General features: G+C 38.5%; 1 protein-coding gene across 1 annotated transcript; it reads left to right on the forward strand.

The window, feature by feature from the left end:
* The first annotated feature begins 5,172 nt into the window (after nucleotides 1–5,172).
* FBXO4 (F-box protein 4) lies at nucleotides 5,173–24,177 on the forward strand. Its single transcript, XM_049767703.1, has 8 exons — nucleotides 5,173–5,364; nucleotides 7,231–7,466; nucleotides 9,997–10,217; nucleotides 13,865–13,940; nucleotides 14,038–14,213; nucleotides 21,402–21,577; nucleotides 23,922–24,022; nucleotides 24,058–24,177. The coding sequence occupies exons 1-7, from the start codon at nucleotides 5,176–5,178 to the stop codon at nucleotides 24,009–24,011; spliced, it is 1,164 nt and encodes a 387-aa protein (XP_049623660.1). The 5' UTR covers nucleotides 5,173–5,175; the 3' UTR covers nucleotides 24,012–24,022; nucleotides 24,058–24,177.
* Nucleotides 24,178–24,440: the final 263 nt, after the last annotated feature.

Raw genomic sequence — 24,440 nt, forward strand, 5'->3', positions numbered from 1 at the left:
TGCGAAAACAAGTAAACTCTATCTACAACTTGCATTTTGCCTTTAAGACTTTGGAAAATTATTAGGGTCTTCCATTGATTGTTACAGGTGGGAGGTAAAATTGGGTGCTTTTTGTACAACTTTTTCACCCCCATATCCCCCTTCCTGCCACACACAGGTCAATTCTAGACTATAATAACGGTTTTTGTATTACAAAATGATTATTGTAACAGTGATTATTGTATTACAAAATAGTGACCAAGACATTTTTGTATGTATTAAATCCTGTTAAATAAACTGTTTCATTTACAAGAAAGTAACCTCAGGATACCAAATACCCTACACGTGGAAAATACTATAATTCACTAAATTCACAAGTATCATGTGCCTACTGCATGCCATGTTTTATCCTAGGGTTTGAGGATAGCACTTATTAAAACATTCTTTTGGAACTTGCATTCTAGTGTAGGAAGTTACATGGTATATTTTAAGAAAGGGATGTTAAGTATGTTCAGTGATAAAAGCTATAAAGAATAGAGCAGGGCATATGACTGAAAGAACTATTTTCAGTGTTCATTGCAAAGTCACTCTAAGCTTCTGCCTACTTGAGTATGTCTTCAAATATACCTTTAGCACTTTCATGAAATCTTTGTTAGGGAGGAACTTTATTTTTTTTTGCCACATCTGTTGATATTCAGGGCTCACTCCTGGCTCTATGCTTAGACATCACTCCTGGCAGTGCCCAGGAGAGCATTATGTGGTACCAGGGATTGAATCTAGGTCAGCTGTGTGCAAGGCAAGTAAGTGCCCAACATGCCGTACTATCGTTCTGCCTTGTTATGGAAGTTCTATTAATGAATTAAGGAATGAGTTACTACCTGAAACATTCTTATTTTATTACAATTTAAAGGTTTCTCTCCAGGGAGTGCTTTACTGATGGATGACTTTTAACTGAGGAGCCTTGCTACATTTATTCAATTTTGGGGTTCTCTTTCTTTTGAATTCTCTATTGGTTGCTAAAACTTAAACTGTTAAAGGATTCATCATGCTTACCTTTGTATGGCTCTTTCCTGCTTTTAGTTTTCTGAGGTTAATGAGGCCTTCAGAGTGAAGGCCTAGGTCTAGAGAGACAGTCTTGCTTACAGCCCACCTTAGATTGATCACCTGGTCCTTAGCACCACATATGGAAACCCATAGCAAGTGCTGGAGTAAACCCTGAGCATAGCTGAATATGGCCCAAATACCCTCCTCCCAAACAAAATAAACTTACCATCTTTCCATTTTGCTGTATTTATAGGATTTCTGTATAGTAAATTGTTTGATTCTGATTAAGGTCCAATTTGGAACCCATAGCTTCTTCTTTTGTACATAATAGGGAGGTGAGAGTCCTGACTAAAATCCTACAATAAGATTATGTTCCTAGTTTTACTTTCACTGTAAGTATTCTGGTGTTTATTGAAGTCTAGTTATGTTTAAATTTAGATTCACTGTAATAACTTTATTTTGTTTGCAGTGTTAGGATTAAACGTAGGTCTTCTCATATGCAAGGCAAGTTCTCCACCGCTGAGTTCCATCTCTGGCCCCCTAAAATGACATTTTTAAAAACCATCAGCTTAATGATGTTCCATACAATCCCTCTAGTGGTCCATTCCTAACAACCTATAGTTACCCCCCAAAATAAACACCAAAAAGTTAAAATCAAAGTCCACAGGTGGTTGACATGTTAATTTTAGGTTGTCATTTTCTTTCTTTGCCTCCCTTTATTGGTTCCCTTAAAGCTGTTGCTCTGCCATAAAATACAGTATTCTGTCATTCTTTAGTATCACTTCCTGTTATTTTTTAATCACAGTATGAGATGCCATGTTATAGAAGTATTACGGTTAAATACATAAACTGTATCTACAATTAAAGTGTGTATTATGTATTAATGATGATGTTCTTCCCACACACACACTTATAGTGAAAATTTCCAAGTAAAATGCTTTGGAACATAGAAAGTTTTTTTTTTTAATAAAACCAATATTCCTGTATGATGTTTCTTGTTTTCTTTCATATTTGCGTATGGGTCAAAATGTAAACCATTATCATTTTACTTTACTATTGAAGTCTCAATGTTATTTTTGGTTCTAGTTAACTTCAGACAGAGCAGCACAGTGATCAGAAATTTGGGATTGACACTCAGAAGCCTAACGTGGATACCAAGGGTTTTATTTTCTGGCTGTGAGACTATGTAAATTACTTAGATCTAATGCCTTAATATCCTGTATCTAACATGGGAATAACAATAGTATCTACCTTATAATTTCTTGAAGAACAAATGAATTGCTTTTTCCAAATAATGAGTTTAATACCTAGAAGATTATAAGTGTTTTCTTACAGGTTTAAGGAGTAGATTGCTATTTTTGTATTTTGTTTTTGTTTTTTAATATTTCATTGTTTTACTTATTTTAATAAATTTTAATAAATAAGACATTATTATGTCTTTTATTAGGTTGAAATTGGGAAGTTACTCATAATTGGGTTTCAAACATACAATGTTTCCATGCCGATCCCTTCAATGCCCATCCCTTCAACAGTGCATAATTCCTTCCGCTAATGCTCCATTTGCTGCCCACTTACCTATCAGTCTGCTTCTATGAGAGATACTTTTTTAAAAATAAGTTTCTGGATTGTGATTTACAGTACTATTGCTGACAGGGTTTCATACATAACATTTGACCACTTTTCAGCACCATCTCCTTCAGGTGAAATCTTTCTCCCTCCTCCATAGATGGATGTCTCTTCCCCTATCCTAACCTCAAGTGGCGTGTTTCCTATCTATTATATTCTTTGTTTCCATTGCTTTGGTATTTGTTATTCCATTATTATGTTCCCTTATATCATACATATGAGATCATTCTGTGTCAGTCTCCCTGGCTAACATCACTCAGTAGGTTACTTTCCAGATCACTCCCTGGAGTAACAAATTTTATGACTACCTTTCTAATAAAGTAATATTCCATTGTGTATATGTATCATAGATTCTTAATCCAGCCTTCTCTTCTTGGACACGTGGGTTGTTTTCAGACAACTATTATGAATAGTACTGCAAGGAACATAGTGGTACAGATGTCTTATTCCATTTTGGTTTTTTGGGCCCTTGGGGTATACTACTTCAGTTAATGTTTGATAAAGGAGCCAAAAATATGAAGTAGAGCAAGGAAATCTTCAAGTTGTGGTGAGGAAATAGGTTTGCTACATACAGCAAGTATACATATGTATATGTACATATTATATATTGCTACATAAAACAAGTATATATGTACATATATAATATATATACACACATATATATTGGAACTCTGACATAGAAGCTAAAGGCATCTTCAAGAATGAAATACCACTGACTAAGCAAGTGGAAGCAAAAATAAACAAATGGGACATTAAATTGAAAAAGTTGCACCTTAAAGTAAATGACCAGGGTACAAAAACACACATTTGGAGAAATTTTTTACCCAACACTCATCTAATAAGGGTTTAATATTAAAGATATAAAAGGCACTGATAGACCTTTACAAGAAAAAAAAAATCCAACCCCATCAAAAATGGAGAACAGATGAGCAAACTTCCTTAAAGATGAAATACAAATGGCTAAAAGGCACATGAAAATTGCCCCACATCGTTAATCATCAGGGAGATATAAATCAAACAACAGTGAGATACAATCTCATACTACAGAGACTGGCACACATTCAAAAGGACGAGAACAACTAACAGTGCTGGTACGGATGCAGGGAGAAAGGGACTCAGTCACTGCTAGTAAGCATATTAACTGGTTCAATAATTTCTGCTCTTTCTGGAAAACTGTCACATTCATAGAAATTGAGCTTCCATTTGACCCTTGTCTTCTGTGAAGTGGATAAGAAATGATAATTGAGAGGGTATAACATTTGTACATGATGGTTGAAGATTTTCAATGTGTTTACAATATTTAAAGAGTTGCTTGGCATATTGTCAACAGTATGCCAGCTGAAATGATATTTGACCATGGTACGTAGAAATCTAACTCCGTTCTCGAGTAGAATATCAACGCTTCTATGTTGTTTCGAGGATTTTTATTGTATGATAGACAATGTTCCATCACTCTTTAAGGAATCATCTTGGAGATTGAAAATTATTTAATATGATACTGGGTCCAGTCATTTCCTTAAGGTGCAGTATTGCCATAGAATTCACTAGAATAGGTGGGGTGAAGCCATCTATTAGTACTAAATTAATATTTAGATCCTAACTGGAGACCATACCCTTAGATCACCTGTGTTTGTGTGTGTGTGTGTGTGTGTGTGTGTTGGTTTCTTAAAATTCCTTTGTTTTATTCTTTATTTGGGGGGAGGGTCACACCCAGCAGCACTCAAGGGTTAATTCTTTAGCTGTTTTTGTTTTTGTTTTTGGGTCACACCCAGCAGTGCTCAGTGGTTACTCCTGGCTCTACGCTCAGAAATCGCTCCTGGCAGGCTCAGGGGACCATATGGGACGCCGGGATTTGAACCACTGACCTTCTGCATGAGAGGCAAACACCTTACCTCTATGCTATATCTCCGGCCCCGTTACCCTGCTTTTCAATAGTTAATTATACTATGCATCCCCAAACCCATTTCAAGACATGCAGGAAGAAAGAACACTCTGGAGAGAAGGGATTTCTAGGATGCCAGATGGTTTTATACTTGCCCTGTCTCAGTGCCCATCAGTGGAGAATTCAGAAAACCTAAACTGTTTTCTTCTGTAGAGGTGACCCAGACCCCTGATAGGACCGGCCTCCTATCCCACCCCGCTCTAGAGTCCACTCTGTGCTTAAGCCCAAGGGAAAGAGATAGTATTGACCTAGAGACACACCCAGCGTGGGTGTCGGTGCCTGGAAGGAGCCAGATCTTCAGCCTTAATCAGAACTTGGGCCAGTCCTTAAGGCCCGGTTCGGTTCTGGGCGAGCTCGGGCCCACCGACCTGAGCAAGTAACTTAGGGGACCCGACTGGGCGCGGGGAGGCGGCCGTGGGGAGCCCGACGGGACCCCGCAGTCCCCGGAAGCGCCGGCGTGGCCCGGGCCTAGCGGGCTCGGTTCGAGGCGGCGCTGCGGACGGCGGACCCGCCCGGGGGTGGCTCCGGCACCGCGACTCCAGGGCGGCCGCGCCCGCTGACACGTCACTCGGGCGCCCGCTGCCATGGCCGGGAGCGAGCGGGGCCGAGCCGGCAGCTCCCCGCGGCCGCCGCAGAGCGACTGGGGCCGCCTGGAGGCCGCCATCCTCAGCGGCTGGAGGAGCTTCTGGCAGTCGGTGGGCAAGGACAGGCCGCTGGCCCGGGCCGCCCGGGAGGACGCGGGCGAGGAGGATTGCTCCCTGACGCGGCTGCCGGTGAGCCGGAGGGTCGCTCCGCCCGCCGGGGGTCAAGGCTGGGGTCAGGCCGGGTCCCGCACGGGCTCCCCACGGCGTGTCATAGGGTCTGGGGGCCTTTAACACCCTGGCCGTGACCGCTGCTGCGGGAGCCTGGGCGAAGGTCGCCGGAAACGCGCTCCAGGAACACAAGGGACCGGCCAGATCTGCTTCTTGGTTCTTCCTTTTCCTTCCTTTTCCTTCCTTCCTTTTCCTTCCTCCCTCCGTCCCTCCCTCCCTCCGTCCCTCCTCCCTCCCTCCCTCCCTCCTTCCCTTCCTTCCCTTCCTTCCTTCCTTCCTTCCTTCCTTCCTTCCTTCCTTCCTTCCTTCCTTCCTTCCTTCCTTCCTTCCTTCCTTCCTTCCTTCCTTCCTTCCTTCCTTCCTTCCTTCCTTCCTTCCTTCCTTCCTTCCTTCCTTCCTTCCTTCCTTCATCTTTTGATTCTCCTGATACTGCTCCCCAGAGATGAGCTGGCTCTTGGCTTCTATTGTTACTTGAAATGACACTAAAACTCTGGAAAATGAGATCAATTCCCGCTGCTGCTGCAATTTACACTGCACTCCAACATGAGACCAGCCCTAATCGCAATTGGAATTTCCTGGAGGGTGCCAGGAATCTGTAGTGGGAGAAATCCCAGGACAGTCTCAGGTTTCTGGGCACGCTCCTGGACCTATAGGTAGCAAACTGCAAATTGCAGACCTACTGTGTTCTGACAGGTGACACAGCTCGGAGAAATCAGTTGACAGGTCACTCTTCTGGGTTTAATGCTGAACTCATCAGCATATCCACGTTGATGAAGGCTTTTAATTTGGGGAGGACAAATACTTAAGATAATTTATTCTCATAAAGTGAGTCCAAGCATCCTGAAGAAGAGAATTAATTAGTTGCCTGAAAAATAGTGCAGAAAACGGGGGCCGGAGCGGTGGCACAAGCGGTAGGGCGTTTGCCCATCATGTGCTAACCTAGGCTGGACGGCAGTTCAATCCCCCTGCGTCCCATATTGGTCCCACAAGCCAGGAGCGATTTCTGAGTGCATTGCCTGGAGCGATTTCCGAGTGCATTGCCAGGAGTAACCCCTGAGCATCACTGGGTGTGGCCCCCAAACAAAACAAAACAAAAAATAGTGCAGAAAAATAGATCTAAGAGTACAGTGGGTAGGGAGCTTGCTTTGCATGTGGCTGACCCAAGTTTTATCCCCAGTGTCCCAGTTGGTCCCCAGAGCACATCAGCAGTGTTCCATGAGCATAAGGACGGGGGAAAGTACTGAGAATCACCGGGTATGGCATTCCAAAAATAAATAAATAAATAAATAAATAAATAAATAAATAAATAAATAAATAAATAAATAAGTATAGTGGCTGGATATCCCCCCCCCAGGAATTTTTCAGGCTGTCAAGTTAAATTTTCAGTTATGATTCTGTGTTATGGTAAGAGAGCATGCACATTGAATCACTTTGGAGATTTGATTAGTAATAAGCCAGTTGGATTTTTTTTACTGCACATAATTATTCTTTGTTGATTTTTAATTTATAATAGATTTGGTCATTAAAGGACTTGATTAACCTTTGCTTTCCGGTATAATAATTATCATTTTGTAACTTTATTATCAGAAGCCAATTTTTTTGTTTGTTTGTTTTTTGGGTCACACCCGGCAGCGCTCAAGGGTTTCTCTTAGCTCTATGCTCAGAAATCGCTCTTGGCAGGCTTGGAGGACCATATGGAATGCTCAGATTCGAACCACCGTCCTTCTGCATGCAGGGCAAATGCCCCACCTCCATGCTCTCTCTCCAGCCGCTTTTTTGTATGAGAAATTCTACATCCTATTTTTCACCTGCCTTGCTTTGTTTCAGATTGATGTCCAGCTATACATTTTGTCATTTCTGTCCCCTCATGATCTGTGTCAGTTGGGAAGTACAAGTAGTTATTGGAAGGACACTGTCCGAGATCCAATTCTGTGGAGGTATTTTCTGTTGCGGGATCTACCTTTATGGTCTTCTGTTGACTGGAAGTCTCTTCCTGACCTCGGAATCCTAAAAAAGCCTATATCTGAAGTCACTGATGGAACATGTTTTGACTACATGGCAGTGTAAGTTTTAATGAATTTTGAAAAATGTTAAATTTCATTTGACTGGGCTAAGTGACTTTATTTCATAGCACTCTCTCACCTTTCATATGCTATTTCCCTATGGGGTACAATTAGAATATTCGATAATTATTGTCTTTTGAAAATTAAAAAAAATTGGTTGAGCTATATCCAGCTCTGCTCTGGAGATTAAACTCAAGTCAGTTATGTGCAATGCAAGCACATTACTCTTTGTACCATGGCTTTAGCTCTTCCAATTTGAGAGGAGGTTAGTTTTTAGACCAATCCTGGCAGTGCTTAGGGCTTACTTCTGACTAGGTTGGGGATCATACATTGTGCCAGGGATCAAACTCAGGGAGGCTGTGTGCATGGTAAGTACCTACCTTCTGTGCTATCTTTTCAACCCCTATTGTTTGAATAATTATTGATAATGAATATGACATTAAAATTTTTATTGTCTCTAGAACACTTCATGTGTTAATACCTAATGATTTTCTGTATTTAGAGATCAGAGAACAGTTCTTTGGGAGGACATAAATCCATTCCCAAGGTTCTGGAGATTAAGACTTTATTATTATCCAAAACCAGTAATACTTTTGAATATCAAAGGCAAAAGAAATATTATTGAGCAGCTAGAGAATATTAGTCTATGTAGGATGTTTTATGTATGTTTACTGATTTAATCTTTACACACTGATAGGTTTATTATTGTATTATGCATACAGAATTGAAGTTCAAGGTGTTTATTGCTTTTTGTGGGTAAAGACTATTTTATTCAAATTATATGTGATATATATGAGTCAACAAATACTCTTAACTTGCTGGACATTACCTCTGTATTATTCTACAACCAACCATGGTATCAAGTATACCTGATTCTATGGAACCAAAGTTTCACTAGGGATATGAGTGATCATATTAATTTCCTGTTGTTGTTTTTGTTTTTGGGTCACACCCAGTGGTGCTCAGGGAATACTACTGGCTCTGCTCTCAGAAATCACTCCTGGCAGGCTCATAGGACCATTTGAGATGCTGGGAATCAAACTGGGTTCTGTCCAGGATTGGCCACATGCAAGGCAAATGTCCTACCACTGTGCTATCACTCTGGCCTTTAATTTCAATTTGTATTTCCTAAAAATTATTATATGATCCTACAATTTTGTGTATCACTTGTTATAGTTTCAATACTGAAGATGAAAAAATTGAATTCAGGATTTGGTTGACATACATTACTTGAGTGGTATAAGTTGGCCAGATCTACTTAGGTCTAAGTATTATAAGAATTATAATACTTAATAATATTATGTAATATATAATATTTTATAATAATATAAGAATTATAAGGTTCCCAACTAAAGATGACTACCTTATTATGTAGTGACTGTCTTTTTTGGGGAAAGGGCTTTAATCTCTACACTGTTTCTTTAACCCTGATAGTGACTATCTTAACCAGCTGATTTAGTTAAGGGGATTAGGTTTTATTTTTATTTGGGTAACTTTAATTTCTGATAACATGTAGAATTGCTAGTTTGAAATTTGAAACTGTTGAAGAAACAGTTGTTTTGTTGGTTTGGTTTTGTGTGTGGGTGTGTGTGTATTTTAATAATTCTTAGTTCACTGTATTAGTGGTAAAAAATCTAAACCCAGGGCGAGAGAGATAGTGCAGGAGGTAAGGAATTTCTCTTTTCACTTGGGAAGCCTGGGTTCCATCCCTAGCATTCTATATGGTCCCAGAGCATTTCTAGGAAGGACTCCTGAATATAGAGACAGAATTACGCCCTGAGCACCGCTGGATGTGGCCCCTAAATAGAAACAGAAAAAGAAAATCTGAATCTGCCTGTATATTTATACCAAAGTGATACATTTGAATATGTAAATTTCAGAACCTAAGAGGAGATTTAACTATATTGTTGGTCAGAGTGTTTTTTTTTTTTTTTTGAGACTGTTAATAGGAGGACCTAGGAAATTTGGTTATATGGGTGGTCAGAGTGTTTTTGCTTAAACTTATACTAAATGCATAGTTATCTTTGGTACAGATTCTCAGTCTTGTCACTATTGACCTGGTATTTTGAGGGTTTCTCTTGTACATTCTAAAGATAGAAATCACATCTCTGATTTCTATCTCCATTGTACCAGTACTGCCCCACCCACATAAACCATCAGGCAAGTTGTGAGATTCTCTTCAGGTATAGCCAGATATCTGGCAGAATCTTCCCAGCTTGAGACTTATACTCTGTGAAACAAGTTTTAGATCAAATGCTCCTTGAGATAATTTAAGTAAAAGGTTAGAAATAAGTAGCCACTTCCTGGGGAAAACTCTCTCAGCATCTAGCTCATTCTCAGTCCCAAAGCATTGTGTGTTTTTTCCTGTCCTGACTCAACTTGTATAATATCCGGTGATGTAATGAAGATTGCATAATAAAGATTGCCTCTCTAGCTGGATGGGGAATATGTCACTGTGCTTTTTATGTCTAGCAGGTAGTACTTAATTACTATTTTTCTGTAGTTTTCTAATTGTGATAATTTTATACAGTTATAAAATGTGCTGTCCATGTACAAGAAAATCTTCGAAATCTAGTCGTCACATGTATGGAGCTGTCACTTCGTTTTTACACTCCCTGATCATTCAGAATGAACCAAGATTTGCTATGTTTGGACCAGGCTTGGAAGAACTGAATACATCTTTGGTGTTGAGTCTGATGTCTTCTCGGGAACTTTGCCCAACCGCTGGTTTACCTCAGAGGCAGATAGATGGTACTTTCTATTTCAATTGTCTTTATGGTATATTATAATTTAATTACATTGAATTGACATTGATTGAAAATGGAATATATATATATTTAAAAAACAACAAAATGATTATATGAAAATAAGTGTTGCCAGAATGTGTATTTGTTATGCAAGTGAAAAACTTGCATATAGTATATGGAAAGTTAGTCTAATATACATTGGAATTATGTAAGTTTGGGGGCCATACTAAGTAATGCTCAGGAGTTAATTCACAGCTTTGCACTCTGAAGTTGCTCTTGGTAGTGCCGAGATTGAACCCTGTACCTCCTGCATACACTCAGCCTGTTTAACTACCTCTCATATCCTGTATTGGAATATTTTTGTTTTGGGACCATACCTGGCAGTACTCAAGGTTAATTTCTGATTCTGTGCTCAGGGATAACTCTTAGTGATTCTCAGGGAACCATATATGGTGGTATCACAGCTCAAATCAAAATTATCTTTGTGCAAAACAAATCCCTACACACTGTATTAGCTCTCTTCTTATCCTGGAATTTTAAAAAATGAATTAAATGATCAGTTTGGGGAAAGCCAAATCTGGTGCTGCTGGGGACTGTTCTTAGTCTGTATATAGTATCACTGCCCATGATGACAGGGATTGAGCTAGGGTTGGCTGAATGCTGGGCAAGTACCTTAAGCCCTCTCCTAGCTCTTCAAACACTAGAGATTTAAACAAATCTATCTGCCCTGAAGATACTTGGTTCTGGGCTAGGTGAAGGCAGAACTAAAGAGTTCAGGTGATTAGGACATAGTATAATTAGTTTCTAGGTACAAAGGTAATTATTGAAGAAGGCTCCCATTGAATTCAAATAATTGATTTCATAACTCATTAAAATGAATTAGAAGAGACTGTCTTAAAAAAGACAGTAAAAGTATTCTAGGCAGTGAGAAACATATTTTTAAATGTAGAGAACTTTCCTTGTGTGGTACATTTGAAGTAACTTTAAGCGTATCCAGTTTGGGTCTAGGCAGAAGCAGATATGCCAGGCTTCTGCATGTAGGAGCTATTGGAGGATTTTTAAACAGGGCAATCTTTTAGATTTGTGACTGACCTTTGATTAGGAAACTGACTATAGTGATCCAGTTAGAAAACACTATCATATTGTGAAGAGAATATAAAGGATATGGAATTATGAGTGTATATTATTATTAGTAAGGATAACGAGGGTTTGGATGTGGTTTTCATACTTAATGATGGCATCATTTACTAGGATAAGGAAACATCAGAGGAGGAAAATAAGCTTTATTTAGGGTTTTGCAAAATGGTTGTTCTTTGAACTTTAGTATATACAATTATAAACATTTAAAAATTAAAAAAATATTTATTCATTTCAAATTATCATGAAATACAGTTAAAAATTTGTTGGTAGTTGAGTTTCTATCATACAATATTCCAACACCCAATCATTCACCAGCCACCAATTTCATACACCCTAGTCTTGTCATATGACAGACACTTTTTTTACTTTTCTTCTCTTTCTTTTTCCTTTTAGGCTTAGTGGTTTGCAGTACTATTACTGAAGAGGTATCATGCAGAGATAAACATCTTTGACTTTAATAATTCTAAGAAATAAATATAGATGTGTAGGTTGTTTTAAGGAAATAAGTATATTTAAAGCTTTTTTATCACAGAGAGTTTAGCAAGTAAGGCATTTGAATCCTGACCTGGATTCAATCCCTGGCACTCTTTATGGTCCCGTAAGACCTGCTTGGAGCAAGAGTAAGCCATGAGCATGTTACCTGAACAGTAAAGTATTTTTTTGTTTTGTTTTGTTTTGTTCTATTTTTCTGTTATTGTTGTTGTTTTGTTTTATTTGGGGCCACAACTCACTGTGCTCAGATTTTACTTCTGGCTCTGCACTCAGGGACCACTCTTGATGTGCTCTAGGGAAATATGAGGTGCTAGGTATCAAACACATATTAGCTGCTTATTACTCTCTCCAGCCAGCTTTGATGGGAAGAGAAAAAGTAGATAGACACATTTTAAAGAAATTTTTCTTTGCCATGGCAGAAAGTCCAAGTAGGAATATCAGGTAGATGTGACTGTCGAGATAAGAATGATGGTAATGGAGATTGAAAAGTATGTGAGGGTGAGAAATGGATACTGAGGAATCTTATAATATAGTGAAATAGAGCCATGGATAAAAGGAAACTTTCTTAGGAGTAAAAAGAAGAAAAGTCCTGAGTATTAAAAAACCAAGGAAGAAAGAGGTTAAGAAAGAATAAATAAGTGTTGTATGATTAATTCATAATAAATATGTAATGCCGTAAGAAGCTAGTTTCTGTTATTTATAACTCTATGAGAAAATTTACATATGTGATCTTGTTTAATCCTTAAAATAACCCTAAGAAGTATGTATTATGTGTCAAAACTGAGGTTCATAAACACATGACTTTTGGGGCCGGCGAGGTGGCTAGAGGTAAGGTGTCTGCCTTGCAAGTGCTAGCCAAGGAAAGACTGTGGTTCATCCCCCGGCATCCCATATGGTCCCCCCAAGCCAGGAGCAATTTCTGAGCACTTAGCCAGGAGTAACCCATGAGCATCAAACGGGTGTGGTCCGAAAAATCAAAAAACAAAAGCAAAAACATGACTTTTGATGTCATTTAGGATTATACCAAGTTCAGTTCCAAATTTTATTACTTGCCATATTTTCTCGGTATTTCAAAAGTCATATTGGTGATTACCTGTCAATTTGAAAACAACTATTGGAGGGATGAAAAGACATTCTTTGAATGTATACATGAAATATAAAAATATATGTATGCGGGGCCGGGGAGATAGCATGGAGGTAAGGCATTTGCCTTACATGCAGAAGGTCCGTGGTTCGAATTCCAGCATCCCATATGGTCCCCTGAGCCTGTCAGGAGTGATTTCTGAGCATAGAGACAGGAGTAACCACTGAGCGCTGCTGGGTGTGACCCAAAAACCAAACACCAAAAAAAAAAAAAAATATATATATATATATATATATACATATGCATATATATAAAAGAATATAAAATATATTTTTATATTGCATTTACATGTAAAAAGTGAATATCTTGTTAACTAACTGGTTTATAAACATGTAAAATAAAATGTAAGATGTGAGTTTTATTCTTGATAAATAGTAGTAATTATTATGGTGCAGTTGCTATTAATAAGATAATAAACTTGATGATGATGATGATGATGATGGTGGTGGTGGTGGTGGTGGTGGTAAAAGGAATGCTAATAAGCCTCGAAGTTTTTTGCATTTTATCTATGCTTATCATGTGAATGAAAATTGCATATATCTTTTTTCAACAGAAACATTTCATTTTCTCCTAAGCTTATACTTATAACTTGCGATATAGGGTTTTCTGTTCACATTTTTACTTACTCTGGGTAATTTTTTTCAGTGTGATATTTTGTTGCTTTAATTGATGACTTAGGTATTGTTTATTTTTGTTTATTTTTTTTTATTTTGGGGGAGGCCTCACCTGGAGGCACTCCTGGAAGGTTGGGCGAACCTTATGGGATGCCAGGGAGCAAACCTGGGTCAGGTTGCATGTAAGTCAAATGCTCTACCTGCTGTACTATTGCACTGACCCCCAATTACTTGTTTGATAGTTTTTATTTTCTCCTTTAGGGATTGGATCAGGAGTCAACTTTCAATTGAGTAACCAACATAAATTCAACATTTTAATATTATATTCAACAACTAGGTAAGGATGCCTATTTAGTGAAACATCAAAACTAGTATGTGTTAGGGGATGAAGCCTGTTTAGTGTCTGTTTATATTATATATTTGTTTTTTCCTAGGAAGGAAAGAGATAGAGCAAGAGAAGAACAAACAAGTGCAGTTAACAAGATGTTCAATTTACAGAATGAAGGAGATAATCAGCAAGGAAGCCGATACAGTGTTATTCCTCAAATTCAGAAAGTGTGTGAAGTTGTGGATGGCTTCATCTATGTTGCAAATGCTGAGGCCCATAAAAGTAAGTCTTTTCTTTTCCTTTTTCTTTTCTTTTTAATTTTTGGTTTGGGGAGCTATACCCAGCAGTGCTCAGCGCTTACTCCTGGTTCTGTGCTTAGGGATAACTTCTGATCATGCTCAGGAGGATTAAATGTGATGCTGGAGATTAAACAGAGGTGGTTATGTGCATTGCAAGTGCCTTAACCCCTGTACTATCTCTTTGCCTTCGTATTTTATTTTTAAAAAGCCTTCTAAGGGCACCGTGATAGGGCATTTGCCTTGCATACAGCTGGATCCAGGACGAACGGTGGTTCAATTTCCAGCATACCATATGGTGCCCTCTGCCTGCCAGGAGCGATTTCTGAGTGCAGAGCCAGAGTAAGCTCTGAGCACCGCTGTGTGTGACACAAAAACAAAACAACAACAACAAAATAAAAAGCCCTCTAAGTGATAAAAACTGATAAGATTCTGTTTGTAAATATTTATTATAGCTATGGAGAATATGTTGGTGAATTTTATCAATATGATTCTATGACCATTACTGTTAATGCTGTATGCTCAAATGTATATTAAGATCACCTGAGGAGTTTGTTAAAAGCATAGATGCCAGATTCATATTCTGGTGTATTATGCTTAATAGATTTGAACTATATGCTAGACATTAAATTCTTAGGAATTCTGATGCATATCAATATTTGATAAAATAATAACATATTTATATTTATATTTTATATACTTTCTGTTACTGTTTCTATACTATTCAAATAATTCATTCAAATAACTGAGTGATTTTTACCTTTTTCAAGTTGCCCAGAAAATTTATTTCTGGGGTATAATAGTGTTTAAGTAGTGGTAGTTACAGACCTTGTGGTAGAAAATTATACTAAAGTATTTTGTTTTTAATTATAGAAATATCTGAATGGTAATACAGTATTTTTCCCCCTCTGATTTCATCCAAGTCACTATACTTAGAACACTCTTGAATTTAATTTTATGACATATTCTTAAATAAGCAGCATTATAAGAACTTCCCTTTGGATTCTGTTCATTTTGGTACCTTGTTTTGTAAGTTTTACATTTTTTTTTTTTTTTTTTTTTTTTTTTTGGTTTTTGGGCAGTGCTCAGGGGTTACTCCTGGCTGTCTGCTCAGAAATAGCTCCTGGCAGACACAGGGGACCATATGGGACACCGAGATTCGAACCAACCAGCTTTGGTCCTGGATTGGCTGCTTGCAAGGCAATTTCCGCTGTGCTATCTCTCCGGGCCCTTACATTTTTTTCAATTATAATTATTTTATATTATTTTTTTAAACTTTTTTTCTTTATTTAAACATCTTGATTAAAAATATGATTGTGATTAGGTTTCAGTGAGGTAAAGAACACTCCCCTTCACCAGTGCAACATTCCCACCACCAATGTCCCAAATCTCCCTCCATCCCACCCCACCCCCACCTATACTTTAGACAGGCCTTCCAGTTCCCTCATTCATTCACATGATTATGGTAGTTCTCAGTGTAGTTATTTCTATAACTGAACTCACCACTCTTTGTGGAGACCTTCATGGAGTAAGCTGGAAGTTCCAACCCTCTTCTCATTGTCTCTAAGATTGTTGCAAAAATGACTTTTATTTTTCTTAAAACCCATAGATGAGTGAGACTATTCTGCGTCTCTCTCCTTCTAACTTATTTCACTCAGCATGATAGATTCCATGTACATCCATGTATGGGAAAATTTCATGACTTCATCTCTCCTAACAGCTACATAATATTCCATTGTGTATATGTACCACATTTTCTTTAGCCATTCACCTGTTGAAAGGCATCTTGGTTGTTCCCAAGGCCTGACTATTGTGAATAGTGCTGCAATAAATATAGGGGTGAGAAAGGGGTTTTTGTATTGTATTCTTGTATTTCTAGGGTATATCCCTAGGAGTAGAATAGCTGGGTCAAATGGAAGCTCAATTTCCAGTTCTTGGAGGAATCTCCATATCGCCTTTCATAGAGGTTGGACTGGACGGCATTCCCACCAGTGGTGGATAAGTGTTCCCTTCTCTCCATATCCCTGCCAGCACTGATTGTTCTCATTCTTTGTGATGTGTGCCAATCTCTGTGGTGTGAGATGGTATCTCATTGTTGTTTTGATTTGCATCTCCCTGATGATTAGTGATGAGGAGCATTTTTTTATGTGCCGTTTGGCCATTTGTTATTTCTTTTATATCAATGTGTCTGTTCATTTCTTCTCCCCATTTTTTTTTTATGGGTTTAGATTTTTTTTCTTGTAAAGTTCTGTCAGTGCCCTGTATATTTTGGATATTAGTCCCTTATCTGATGGGTATTGGGTGAATAGTTTCTCCCACTCAGTGGGTGGCTCTTATATCCTGGGCACTATTTCTTTTGAGGTGCAGAAGCTTCTCAGCTTAATGTATTCCCATCTATTGATCTCTGCTTCCACTTACTTGGAAAGTGCAGTTTCCTTCTTGAAGATGCCTTTAGTCTCAATGTCATGGAGTGTTTTACCTACGTGTTGTTCTATATTCCTTATGGTATCAGGTCTGATATCAAGGTCTTTAATCCATTTGGATTTTACCTTTGTACATGGTGTTAACTGGGGGTCTATGTTCACTTTTTTGCAGGTGGCTAACCAGTTCTGCCAGCACCATTTGTTGAAGAGATTTTCCCTGCTCCACTTAGTATTTCTTGCTCCTTTTTCCAAAATTAGGTGTTTGTGTGTCTGGGGAATGTTCTGTGACATCTCAAGCCTATTCCACTGATCTGAGGGTCTGTCTTTATTCCAATACCACGCTGATTTGATAACTATTGCTTTGTAGTACAGTTTAAAGTTGAGGAAAGTAATGCCTCCCATTTTCCTTTTCCCTAGGGGTGCGTTAGCTATTCAAGGGTGTTTATTGTTCCAGATGAACTTCATAAGTATTTGATCCACTTCTTTGAAGAATGTCATGGGTATTTTTAAGGGGATCACATTAAATCTGTATAATGCTTTGAGGAGTATTGCCATTTTAATGATGTTAATCCTGCCAATCAATGAGCAGGGTATGTGTTTCCATTTTCGTGTGTCCTCTCTTATTTCTTAGAGCAGGGCTTTATAGTTTTCTTTGTATAGGTCCTTCACATCTTTGGTCAAGTTGACTCCTAGATATTCGAGTTTGTGTGGCACTAATATGAATAGGATTGCCTTTTTGACGTCCATTTCTTCCCTATCATTATTAGTGAATAAAAAGGTCATTGATTTCTGTGTGTTAATTTTATAGCCTGCCACTTTGCTATATGAGTCTATTGTTTCTAGAAGCTTTTTGGTAGAGTCTTTAGGGTTTTCTAAGTAGAATATCATGTCAACTGCAAACAGTGAGAGCTTGACTTCTTCCTTTCCTATCTGGATTCCCTTGATATTTTTTTCTTCCCTGATCTCTATAGAAAGCACTTCCAGTACTATGTTGAAGAGGAGTGTTGAGAGTGGACAGCCTTGTTTTGTACCAGAATTTAGAGGAAAGGCTTTTATTTTTTCTCCATTGAGGATAATATTTGCCATTGGCTTGTGGCAGATGACTTTAACTAGATTGAGAAAGGTTCCTTCCATTCCCATCTTGCTGAGAGTTTTGATCAAGAATGGGTATTAGACCTTATCAAATGCTTTCTCTGCGTCTATTGATATGATCATGTGATTTTTATTTTTCTTGTTTTTGAAGTTGTGTATGCTGTTGATAGATTTACAGATGTTAAACCATCCTTACATTCCTGGGATGAAACCTACTTGGTCGTAGTATATGATCTTCTTGATGATGCATTGGATCCTATTTGCCAGGATTTTGTTGAAGATCTTTGCATCTGCATTCATCAGAGATATTGATCTATAATTTTCTTTTTTGGCAGCATCTCTGTCTGGTTTTGGTTGCCTTCATAAAAGCTGTTTGGGAGTGTTCCCGTTTTTTTCAATTTCATGGAAGAGCCTGGCTAGGATTGGTAGTAGTTCCTCTTGAAAGGTTTGAAAGAATTCATTAATAAATCCATCTGGGCCTGGGTTTTTCTTTTTGGGCAGCTGTTTGATTACAGTTTTAATTTCATCAATAGTGATGTGGGTGTTTAGATATGCTACATCTTCCTTACTTAACTGTGGAAGGTTATAAGTTTCCAAGAATTTATTCATTTCTTCTAGGTTCTCATGTTTAGTAGCATAAAGTTTCTCAAAGTAGTCTCTGATTACCCTTTGGATCTCTGCAATATCTGTCGTGATCTTCCCCTTTTCATTTCTAATACAGGTTATCAGGTTTTTCTCTTTTTTTGAGAGTTTTGCCAATAGTCTATCAATCTTGCTTATTTTTTCAAAGAACCAACTTCTGCTTTCATTGATATTTTGGATTGTTTTTTTGGTTTTCCACTTCATTGATTTCTGCTTTCAGTTTTGTTATTTTATTCTGTCTCCCAATATTTTGTTCCTTTTGTTGGTCATTTTCTAATTTTATGAGCTGTGTCATTAAGTTATTCAGGTATGCCCCTTCTTCCTTCCTGATGTGTGCTTGTAAAGCTATAAATTTTTCTCTCAGGACCGCTTTTGCAGTGTCCCATAGATTCTGGCAATTTGTGTCTTCATTATCATTTATTTCCAGGAACGTTTCGATTTCCTCCTTGATTTCATCTCAGACCCACTGATTGTTCAGTAGCAGGCTGTTTAATTTCCAATTGTTAAAGTTTTTCTTCTGTGTCCCTTTGTAGTTCACATCTAATTTTAGAGCCTGTGGTCAGCAAATGTAGCCTGCAAGATTTCTATCCTCTTGATTTTATGAAGGTATGTTTTATGTGTCAGCATGTAGTCTATCCTGGAGAATGACCCATGTACATTGGAGAAGAATGTGTATCCAGGTTTCTGGGGATGGAGTGTCCTATATATATCCACTAGGCCTCTTTCTTCCATTACTCTTTTCAGGGCTAGTATGTTTTTGTTGGGTTTCCGTGTGTTTGGCCTATCAAGTGCTGACAGGGTCGTGTTGAGGTCTCCCACAATTATTGTGTTATTATTGATGTCTTCTTTCAGATTTGTCAGTAATTGTATTAAATAATTTTCTGGTCTCTCATTGAGTGCATATGTTTAATAGTCTGATATCTTCCTGTTGCACATATCCCTTGATTAGTACATAGTGTATATCTTTGTCCCTTACCACTTTTCTGAGTATAAAGTTGGTGTCATCAGATATTAATATGGCCACCCCAGCTTTTTTAAGAGTGTTGTTTGCTTGGATGATTTTCCTCCAGCCATTGATTTTGAGTCTATGTTTGTTCTGACTATTCAGGTGTGGTTTTTGTAGGCAGCAGAAGGTTGGATTCATCTTTTTGACCCATTTTGCCACTCTGTGTCTTTTAATTGTTGAATTTAGTCCATTGACATTAAGGGAGATGATTGTCATAGGATTTAATGTCATCTTTGTAGATAAGTTTGCTGCGTTTGTTGGTCTCTCTTGTCTTAGAGTAGACCTTTCTGTTTTTCCTTTAAGGCTGGTTTTTCATCTGTGAAGTTTCTGAGCTGTGTTTTCCATGAAGCTATGTTTCTTTCCTTCAAACGTGAATGTGAGTCGGGCTGGGTGCAGTGTTCTCTGTGAGGCATCCATTTCATTCAGTCTTGTCACAATATCCCACCACTGTCTTCTGGCCTTGAGAGTTTCTTGTGACATGTCTGCTGTAAGTCTCAGGGATGCTCCTTTGAATGTAAGTTCCCTTTTTGATCTTGCTGCTTTCAGTATTCTATCTCTATCTGTGGGATTTGTCATTGTAACAAGGATGTGTCTTCAGGTGTTTTTCTTTGGGTTTCTTTTATTTTTATTTATTTATTTTTTTTTTTTTTGGTTTTTGGGCCACACCCGTTTGACGCTCAGGGGTTACTCCTGGCTATGTGCTCAGAAATCACCCCTGGCCTGGGGGGACCATATGGGACACCGGGGGATCGAACCGTGGTCCTTCCTTGGCTAGCGCTTGCAAGGCAGACACCTTACCTCCAGCGCCACCTACCCGGCCCCTGGGTTTCTTTTAGCTGATAGTCTTCAGGCATGTATGATTTGATTGCATGTAGTCTTTAACTCTGGGGGCATCTTGATTCTGGGACTTGATTCTTATGTTGTTTCTGTTGAGTTTATCAAAGACTTCTATTTTCATCTGTTCACATTCCTTGAGTACTTTTTCCATTGCCTGATCATTTGTCTTAAGGTTCTTTTCCAATTTCTTCATTTGTGTTGAGTTTTTCTGCATCTCATCTTCCAGCATGCTGATTCTGTCCTCAGCTGCTTTTACTTTGCTGGCGAGGCCATCCACTGAGTTTTTCAGTTGAGCTCCCATGTTTTTCAGATCTGTTATTTCAGTTTGGAGTTTTCTGATTTCTGTCTTTGTGTTTTCTTCAGATCGATCTATGCTTTCTTTGAGTTCTACAAACATCTTCCATATTTCTATTCTAAATTCCTTATACAAGAGGTTAATTAGATGGTTGTAATTTTTTAGGTCATCCAAGCTATTGTCTTCATCCTCTGTGCATGGTGTTTGCCTGCGATGTTTCCCTATTTTCACGCTTGTAGTGTGATTTTTTCTGCATGTTGTGGTGGGGCTCATTGTTTAGAAAGAGCTCACAGCCACGAAGTGGAGAGGAATGGCCGTGCTCTTCTGGAGCCTCTGGGAGAGCTATTTTTCTGGGCCCTTTTCAGTCCACTCCCAAGAGGTTCAGGAGAGAGGACAGTGGAAAAACACTCACAGGCAACACTCACAGTTTCTCACAGTCGGGAACCACTGGGCAGGTGTAGATTTTCTTAGCCTGACGTCACAAAGAGGAGACCTACCTTTCTGTAGAATACTGCAGGTAGCCGGTTTTCATGGACAGACATAGTTTCTTGGCATTCCGGCCTTGTATTAGCCCCTGGGAGAGCTATTTTTCTGAGCCCTTTTCGGCCCACTCCCAAGAGGTTCAGGAGACAGGACAGTGGAAAAACACGCACAGGCACCACACACAATTTCTTACAGTCAGGAACCACTGGGCAGGTGTAGATATTCCCAGCCTGATGTCACAAACAGGAGACCTGCCTTTCTGCAGAATATTGCGGATTGCCGGTTCTGGCCCTTAGATGAGTCTCTGGGAGAGCTATTTTTCATAAGTTTTAAACTTTAATATTTTTGAAATAATTACAAGTAATGCATATTAAAATTTTTGACTACATTCTCTAGGACATGAATGGCAAGATGAATTTTCTCGCATCATGGCAATGACAGATCCAGCTTTTGGATCTTCAGGAAGACCAATGCTGGTTTTATCTTGTATTTCTCAATCCAATGTAAAACGAATGCCCTGTTTTTATTTGGCCCATGAGCTGCATCTGAATCATCTGAACTACCCATGGATGGTAAAGTACTATTTTTCTGTTGGGAAATATATTATTTTTTATATTGCTTTTGGTTTTATTCTTTTCTACTTGTTGTTTCTAATATGGTAACATTATAAAGTTAGTTTTAATACCATCAACATTATCTATTGGAGATAATTGATTGGTGTAAATAGTCTCTGCCGATCAGTTTGCCTCTCCTGTCATGAATACAGTGAGATAGTACTTGGGGAATTATCTTCTGTTTTGAGGTAACACTATCATGACTTTTTTCAACATTAAGGTACTCTGAATGAGGGGCTATCAAAATATGTAGATTCATCTTTTGATTTTCAAATTTTATTTTAATTAAGCAATCCTTTCATAAAAGAAAATTATAGAGAAATCCCAGTGGTAAAAAAAATCTGAAAATAGAGAGTAAAAAAAATTTTTTTTTTTTTTTTTTTTTGTTGTTGTTGTTGTTTGTTTGTTTTTAGGCCACACCTGGTGACACTCAAGGGTTACTTCTGGCTATGTGCTCAGAAGTCACTCCTGGCTTGCGGGACCATATGGGACGCTGAGGGATCGAACCATGGTCCGGTCTGTCCTAGGTTAGCGCTGTCAAGGCAGACACCTTTGTTGAATTAAATAATTAACGATGGGGCTGGATGGCGGTGGATGGCGATGGATTTCTCTCTGCCATTCCAGGCCATGTGGCTTCGCAATCCCATCCAGCCGGCGGGTCCCAGGCCCAGGTGAAAGGCGAAATCACTCACAGGCAGGCATCAGGAACCATCAGCTTTATTCATGCCCTATTCACCACATGTGTGTGGCCTACTCATAACCCTTCAAGCAATAGTTATTCTTGGCCCTGCATCTTAAACTCCTTTCAGCCATCTTCCCTTTGGGCTCCATGCTGGTCAAAGACCAGAACGCAGAGACCCAAAAGCCAGAGCGCCCAGCAGCGCAGAAAGGGCTCGGAATCCCCTCGGTCCAAGGCTTATCTAACTTTTCCAAACCCCCTCCCAGGAATGGGCGGGGTCTTGCAGGTAAGGTAACACCTAATATTCAGTTCCCAAGACCCCTCCCAGAAATGGGTGGATCTCAGGTAGCTACACCTAGATCCAGGGTCTCAGATAGGTACACTACACACCTTACCTCTAGCGCCACCGCACCGACCCCAAGAGTAAAAATTTTTTATTTAAACACTGAGGTTACAAGGTTGTTCATAATATAGTTTTTCCACAGATAAAATTGTTCATGACTTAGTTACAGTCATATAATGCACAAAGCCCTTCACCAGTGTGTATTTCCCATGAAACTGGAGAATCTTTTTTGCAGAAAAATTTCAAGAATTTGCTTATCTCCTTCCATATTCTTCTTGGAGATTCTTTGGAACCCAGACTGAAAGGGTCTTATGACAATGTGTCTTTCTGAGTTTTGAGAGTGGTACCTTGCCATTAGGAGGCATGACAGTCTTAAAGACAATTTTTTGCAACATGTTTAACATTTATTAGCAGACTAGTTAGGCTCATTCAGAAATATTTTGAGTATCAAAGTGAATGTGGAGGAACTTTTTTTCCATAGTGCATAGTACTACTCAAATAAAATAGTAATTTTTTAGGCATCCATTATACAAACAACGCTAATCCCACCACCGGTGTGACCTTTCCTCCACCAGTTTCTCCAATTTCCCAACCCAGCTTGCCTTTTTAGCAGAACACAGATTTACTTAATCTTGCTTGCTACAAAAAAATCAATAGTCAATTTGTGATCATCTTATTCCCAGAGCTGAGTTTCAAGATAAATAAGAAACTTCCAATTGGCACTTATTAAAAGACATAAGAGATTATTATTTTTTAGATCTAAGTTCTCTGCAAGACAAAAGCTTTAGTAGTTTCACTCAAGTTTGACTGGGTTTTATTGACTGATTAATTGATTTGTTTCTGTGTTTGGACCACACAGAACTATCTCGGGTCTAGTTTAGTGCTTAAAACTTACTCCCAGCTGTGCTTGAGGGGAACCATGCTCTCTGGTGAATTGGACTGAGGTCTGGGACACTCTCAGTCTATTGAACTATCTATTGAGCAGGGACTTTTTAGTTTAGTTTTTTTTTTAAGTGTCCAAAAAGATACCTTATGATCATAAGGTTTTGGATCTAGTTTTACTTAAAATAATCTTTCTTTTATATACATATTTTTTGGGGTCACACCTGGCAGCGCTCAGGGGTTACTCCTGGGTCTATCCTCAGAAATCGCCCCTGGCAGCACAGGGGACCATATGGGATGTCCGGATTTGAACCACCGTCCCTCTGCATGAAAGGCAAGCGCCTTACCTCCATGCTATCTCTCCGGCCCTGAAAATAATCTTTCTTATCTGTTCCTAGGTGCAGGATACAGAGGCTGAAACACTAACAGGTTTTTTGAATGGAATTCAGTGGATTCTTGGAGAAGTAGAATCTAAGCCTGCAAGATGACCCTCCTTCCTCTTTTGAGACCTTGGGAACTGAAACCAGATGAAACTATTTACTGATGTAGATGTTTGCTCTATAAATTTATTTTCTCTCGACTCTTTTGTAGGTGGGCTTTCAATTGGACAGTGATAGCTGCTATGTGTATTTGTGTTTTTTGTTTCAAACAATATGTCTATATACATGATTATTTTACTTTTAATCAATTACAAGAAAAAATGTTTCAGAGATAGCCTTGTATTTATTCCTGAAATGAACCTTATAAATTTTTTAAATAATTTTTATATTTTATGAATTTTTTAAAATATTAAATTCTTCAAAGTGTGGATTTCTTTCATTTCTTGTCATTTATATTCTTTTCAAATAGGAATGATAAATTTTCTAAGACATTTATGAGATCGTCTCAAGGCTTCTTAATTAGTTATAAGAAAAAAA

Source organism: Suncus etruscus, chromosome 2 (assembly GCF_024139225.1).
Source record: "Suncus etruscus isolate mSunEtr1 chromosome 2, mSunEtr1.pri.cur, whole genome shotgun sequence".
In the NCBI taxonomy this organism is placed as follows: Eukaryota; Metazoa; Chordata; class Mammalia; order Eulipotyphla; family Soricidae; genus Suncus; species Suncus etruscus.

Coding starts and splice junctions, on each gene's coding strand:
- FBXO4 (XM_049767703.1), top strand. CDS start 5,176: ATGGCCGGGAGCGAGCGGGGCCGAGCCGGCAGCTCCCCGCGGCCGCCG. Junction 5,365..7,230: donor GCTCCCTGACGCGGCTGCCG/GTGAGCCGGAGG, acceptor GCTTTGTTTCAG/ATTGATGTCCAGCTATACAT. Junction 10,218..13,864: donor ACCTCAGAGGCAGATAGATG/GTACTTTCTATT, acceptor TTTCTCCTTTAG/GGATTGGATCAGGAGTCAAC.